Source organism: Belonocnema kinseyi, chromosome 8 (assembly GCF_010883055.1).
Source record: "Belonocnema kinseyi isolate 2016_QV_RU_SX_M_011 chromosome 8, B_treatae_v1, whole genome shotgun sequence".
NCBI lineage: Eukaryota > Metazoa > Arthropoda > Insecta > Hymenoptera > Cynipidae > Belonocnema > Belonocnema kinseyi.
In genome coordinates, this window is record NC_046664.1 from 34,691,091 (window position 1) to 34,697,984 (window position 6,894).

The following is a 6,894-nucleotide window of genomic DNA, read 5'->3' on the forward strand; positions in this document are numbered from 1 at the left end:
GAAAAGCTTTGGAAAATGGTTCACAAAAAAAAATAGGCACGAAAAATCACGTTTTTTTTGTTTAAACTGCATTTTGGGATAATAAGAAAATTTTTTGAGGAACTTCATTGGCACCGTCGGAAAGAGGAGATCTGAAGCAATAAAAATATATGTGTCAATTTTTTCTAGTGTTGAATAGTCTTAGTTGTTGGCCGTTGAAAAGCAGTGTCCCGGTAGTGGCGTTTTGGCCGCTTAAGGGTTAATTAATTTTGACAGATATTTAGAATTTCTGAAAAAATTTCCAAAATAATTTTTAATTTAAAACCATTTCTAGATTTCTCAAGATTTTGAAATAAAATTTTTAAGCTTTCCAAAGATGTTTAAACTATTTAAAAAGAAAATAATTAAAATTCCTTAAAATTATATAATTTTGCAAATTTTAAAGTTCATTGATTGATTTTTTAATTTAGAGCATTGTAAATGATAACGTGGATTTATATTTTTTATCTTAAAAAATGCGAGTACCTTCAATTTTATACGCTTAAATTATTGAACATTTGAATACAACATTTTTTATTTAAAAACTTTTAAATTTCAATTTAAAAGTTCAAAATTTAACAGTTCCACTTTGAGTGCTTTCATTTAATGCTGATTTTTTATTATCTCACGTGGAAAATTTTGTAGCTTTATTGTTCCATTTTTTAAATTTCATTGATCGTGAAAAATGTTTTCGAACCGGGAAAAAATCGGGAATTTATTTCGTCGATTAAAACGGCCACCTTGTTATATTACAGACGATAATAATTTCTAAACTAGAATAACAGACTTTCATTTTTTCAGGAGACAGCAAATAATTGCAAATGTAAGTTATTTAAGCACTTTATATTTGGACCATTACAAATTCAAAAGTATGAATAATTTTATTTTAATAGAATCTTTAAAAAATTTAAAAATATAACCTTCCTAGCTTGTCTAATTAAAATATAAAACATTTTCAAGGCGTAAAATTATTAAATCATTTGAAATAAAAATAGGAAGTATTAATTACTGTAAAATTATAAATTTATTAGCATCATCAATTGCGCGCTGTGCGAGCGTATACTTTTCCGATTTGAGAGGACAAATAATTTTGAATGATAAATAAAAAATTCCAATAACTATTTATTTGATAAAATTTTCTGAACACCTAAATTGAAGCTAAACCTAGATTTTGAAATTCTAAGATCTGAGAACAAGGAATTAAGTGTTCTAGTTTCTCTTTAAAGTTATATAAATATAATTTTCCTAAGATTATGAAGGAAATTCTAAATTATGTTTGAAGATTTCAGATGCGTCAAAAAAATCTAGATAATTATAAAGAAATTTGGTTTATTTTACAGATATTTACAAAATAGTAGGAAAGCTACTTTTTTCGAAATCTAAACTTTTGTTTATTTTTTCAAATCTTTACAGGTTTTAAATATTTTTCAATTGTTTGAAAACTTTAGAAGTTTTAAATCTTATTTAAAAATATTTTTAAAACTTAAATATCTCCTAAACTTATTTTTTGTCTAGTAAAATTAAACAAATTATTTTAAAATCTTCCTGATCCTTTTTCGACACATTTTGAAATCTTTAAAACCTAAAATTGTTCTTTTAAAATAAAACCTAAACTATTTTAAAATGTCATAGAAATCTTCAAAGAATGTCCCCTTTTTAAATATTTCAAAATTACTGAAAGGATTCTAAATTTTTGTGGAATTCTTCAAAACAAGTTTTTGCGCATAGTTAAATTTGTCTTGTCTGTTTGAAATTGTGAAAAACTTTACATATTATAGTGTCGTATCAAAATTTTCAAACCAATTTCCAATATTAGGAACTAATTTACATTTAAAATTGTCTCTTTTATCAATAATTTGGGACGACTGAAAAATCTCAAAAAATTAAGTTGCCGACACTAATATTTCCGAATCGATAAATTTCTGAGTAATAAAATTTCCGAAAAATAAAATTAATAAATACTAAAATTCCCAAACAGTTTATAATATTACCAAATCGGAAAATTCCCAAATTTAAACGATTAAAATTTTTCTATAAACTTTATTTATTTATTAAAAATACAATAATTAAATATTTTTATAAAAAAAGAGAATTATGTTTAATGATTCTAAAATTATTGTTTGAATTTAATACACAATAATTTAAAAATATATGTTTCTGGAGAAAAATTGGACGCAATTATCGTTATTTTAAATTCAAAGAATAATTTCAGAAACTTGAAACATTCAAAATAATGATGTGTTATAGAAATATTCAATGATTGTATTTTTAAAAATTTAATCATATTTACTGATCAAGTTTTTTCATTGTTTAAATTCGGTAATATTAAAATTCAGGAATTTTCTAGCTTAGATATTTTTAATTCGGCAATTTTCTGTCAAGAATTTCCCAATTCGGGAATTTTCGAATTCGGGTATTTTACTATGTCGGGAATTTTATTTTTCAGGATTTTTCAGTCGTCCCAATAATTTTCAGAAACATTCAGAAATAAATTTGATGATGAAGTAAAATTTGTTTGTTTTTGAAATTTTTATTCACAAAATTGATGATGCAGAAAAATAATAATCTTGATCAAAACAGGAACAAAGAGAATGCTATAAATTAAGTGTTAAAATTTTGACTCTAGTTTCAATTAGCCGAAAAAATGAAAAAATTTCAGTCTCGTAATTAAAAGTTTTCAAATTTGAAAAGGATAACATTTTTTTTTTGATTTATTAAAGAGTTCAAAATGTTAATCACTCAAACTTTGGCAGCTTCTAATTTTAAATAGTTTTATTATTAATAAAAATTTTAAGCGTTATCATTCAAATGAAAAATATTTATTCTTACCGGATGTTTGACGCACATGACTTGAGCGTTAACGTCCAAAATTTTTTTAATTCCATCTAGAATTTGCTCTACTGGATACTGATTTCCAGGATAAATACTTGCCTTCCCCAGAACATTTTTCATATCATATTCATCAAGAAGGTCGATACCCTTTTGGAAATATTTTTTTTCCGTGCTCATACATTCAAGCACAGAAGCGCAAGTTCCATGTTTTTCCCATTCATGTTTCCAGAAGGAAGCGGGCTTCAGTCCATGCTCGATATCAACCCACTTAACTTCTAAAATGTCTTCAATACTTGCGAGAGCCGCTAGGTCGAAATGTAAAGTCTTATTGCAAAACAATGGAGCAATTTTGTGGAATTGAGTCGGCCAAATTCCATGGATTGTCCATTCTTCGTCATTTGGTATAGTGCACTTGTTTTTATCTGATTTTTCTCTCCATTCGAAACAAACAGTTTTTGGCCAGTGCTGAGTAAAAACTAGCAAGTCAAAATCGTTGGGATTTCTTAATGAATTTGTCCCAATTAAACCCCTGGAAAAAATTAAATAATAATTTAAGTAACTACTTTGCTATTTTCTAGGCTTCGGACTCACCACACTTTTTTTTGAGGGATTACACTATTTTTCTAACATTTTGAAAAAAATTATACTAAAGATACTATTTTCTCATAATTTCCTGCTAATGCCACTATTTCTTTTTTTTCTGGAAAAATATTTTTGAATTTATTTGCTAATTGACATAGAGAATTCCAAAAATAATTGGTAACAAAATAGTTGAATTTTCAACCAATCAGTTGAATTTCAATCAAATAGAGCAATTATTTAACTTTTAGCCAGGTAGTTAAATTTTAATGTCAAAAATATGAATTTGATATAGAACAATCTAATTTTCAATCCAAAAAAATATAAAATTTTAACAACAATTTTAATTTTCAATCAAATAGGTCAATTTTTTACCAAGAAAAATGATTTTCTATCAAAAAGACAAATCTCCAACAAAATAGTTACATATTTGATCAAAGAGATAAATTTAAAATTTATATTCAATGAATATTTCACAGGAATAATTCAATTTGTAGTCAAGAAATTATTTAAAAAAATGTTTAGCTAAAAAAGTTTTTTTTTAACGAAAGGGATGAATTTTAAACTAAAATGACGAATCCGCTACAAAAAAAATGAATTTTTAAGAAATTGGTTCAACTAAGTAGTTTAATTTTCAACTAAAAATATGAATTTTCTACTTAGAAAATTATTTTTCAATCAATACGATGACTTATTAACAAAATAGTTGCATTTTCACCCAAATAGTTAAATTTAGAAACAAATAAATGCACTTTCTAGCAGGAAGATTAGTTTTGTAACAAAAACACGAATTTTTAACAAAATACATGAAATTTCAACCAATGAAATAAAATTTCAACTAAAATGAGGAATTTTTAAACATAAAAATAAAGTTTGAACATAGTAGTTTAAATTTGAGCCAAATAGTTAAATTTTAAAGCCAAAAAAGATGAATTTTATACAGTTCTAATTCCTGTGAAAAAAATATTTTGTAACAAAAATAAAAAAATAAAATTTTGACCAAAAAAGTAACTTTTTTAACGAAAAAGATTAGTTATTAACTAAAATGACGAATACGCAACCAAAAAAATGTATTTTTAACAAAGGGGTTCAACTGTTAACCATTAGTTTAATGTTCAACTAAAAATATGAATTTTCTATTTGAAAAATTATTTGTCAATCAATACGACTTATTGACCAAATAGTTACATTTTCATCCAAATAGTTAAATTTGGAAAAAATAGATGAATTTTCTACAAGGAAGATTATTTATGTAAGAAAAACACGAATTTTCAACAAAATACATGAAGTTTCAACCAATGAAATAAATTTTCAACTAAAATGACGAATTAAAAAAAAATTTTAAGATAGTAGTCAAAATTTTAGCCAAATAGTTAAATTTTAAAGCCAAAAAATCTGAATTTGATACAGAAAAATCGAATTTTCAATCCAAAAACATGAATTTTTAGCAAAAATGTTAATTTTCAACCAAATAGATAAATTTTCTACAAATCAGAATCGTTTTCCAAAAAACAGACACATTTTCAATAAAATAGTTACATATTAGACCATCAAAGAGATTCATTTTTAAATTATCTGTGATCAATATTTAACAGGAACAGTTTAAATTCCAGTGAAAAAATTATTTCGTAACAAAAATGAAAACAAAAAATACCATTCTTACTAAAAAATTTACATTTTTAACGAAAAATATTAATTATCAACTAAAATGACGAATCCGTGATGAAAAAATGTATTTTTAAAAAGTGGTTCAACTGTTAACCATTAGTTTAACATTGAACTAAAAAATGAATTTTCTACGAAGAGAATTAATTTTCTATAAAAAATATGACTTTTAAGCAAAACTGTTCCATTTTAATTCAAATAGTTGAATTTTCAAACAAATAAATGAATTTTCTACCGGTAAGATTACTTTCGTAACAAAAACACGAATTTTCCAAAAAAAATGAATCTTCAATAAAAACAAAAGTCTAACATCGGAGTTTAATTTCTAGCCAAGTAGTTAAATTTTAAAGCCAAAAAAGATGAATTTGATGTAGAACAATCGAATCAATCTTTAATAGGAACTATTAAATTGCCAGTCAAAAAAATTAATTTTTTAACAAAAATAAAAAAAAATAACCAAAAGTGTTACATTTTTAATGTAATGTATTTTAATTTTGAAATAAAAGATTAATTTTCTACAAACATAATTAATTTTCTATCAAAAAGAATACTTCTAAAAAAAATAGGTACATTTTCATCCAAATAGTGGAATTTTGAATGAAATAGATGAATTTTCGACTAGGAAGATTATTTTTCTAACAAAAAACACGAATTTTTCAGAAGATACATGAAGTTTTAACTAATGAGATGAACTTTCAACTAAAATGAGGAATTTTTAACCAAAAAAGAAATAAATTATCAACAAAGTAGTTTAAGTTTGAGCTAAGTTGTTAAATTTTAAAGCCAAAAAAGGTTAATTTGATACAGAACAATCGAAATTTAAACCCAAAAATATGAATTATTAACAAGAATGTTAATTTTCAAACAAATAGATCAACTTTCTACCAATAAGAATTTTTTTCAGGAAATTTTTTAACAAAATAGTTAAATATTTGATCAAAGGGATGAATTTTTAAATGATAAGTAATTAATCTTTAACAGGATCAGTTTAAATTCCAGTTAAAAAATTATTTTGTAAAAAAAATATAAAATTTCTAACCAAAAAGTTACATTTTTTAAGGAAGATTTGAATTATCAACTAAAATGAGGAAATAATTTCCAACTGTGTGGAAATTAATCCTTACATCGTAAAATGACCGATCATATGTTTTAAAAAGCTTTTTACCTCATTATTATTCAAAAAACAGTGAAGAAAAGTTGCGAAATGTGCAAAAGTAAAAGGCATTACAATTTTTCTATTTCTTGGTTGCTTTGTGGTACTCAAAAGTATTCAGAAAAATATTGCCTGGAGATTCAAAACGGGAGGACAAAAGCGGATTTTTATTGGATTATTATTATTATTATTATTATTATTGAAATACTGATCTGATTTTATTTTTTTTTTGTGTTTTTATGAAATTATTCTCTTATTCTGAATTTTCTCATATTTAAGTACATTCAAACCCCTCCCTAATTTAATCTATTCTTGAATTTCCTTTCGAATTGTCAATTGAATTTATTATTGGTTTTTTAAAATAAAGTAACCAGATAATTGTTTTGACCGCTACCCTGATTTTAGTTAATAAACTTGATCTAATTTAAGTTCATTATTATTATATGATATTAATTTTTCGTTACCTTCCCATTTATTATTTTGATCCTCAGTTTTTTTTGTTAGCTGTTATATTTCTTCTTATTATTTCTTGTATAATTTTTAATATTCTATTTTATTCGTTAATTTCATGAATTTGTTAATTTTGATATATCCTTCTGTGACATTTTCGCTAAAATAAATTCATAAATTTTATTTTCGGTGGTCTT

The 6,894-nt window shown here is 24.0% G+C and overlaps 1 protein-coding gene across 1 annotated transcript in view; it reads right to left on the minus strand.

Annotated features, from left to right (window-relative positions):
- LOC117178079 (ribonuclease Oy-like) overlaps positions 1–6,894 on the minus strand; it is a 10,216-nt gene that overhangs the window by 2,088 nt on the left and 1,234 nt on the right. Inside the window, exon 2 of the mRNA XM_033369309.1 lies at positions 2,848–3,379. Coding sequence (XP_033225200.1) covers positions 2,848–3,379 — 532 coding nt within the window. The remainder of the gene's footprint in view (positions 1–2,847; positions 3,380–6,894) is intronic.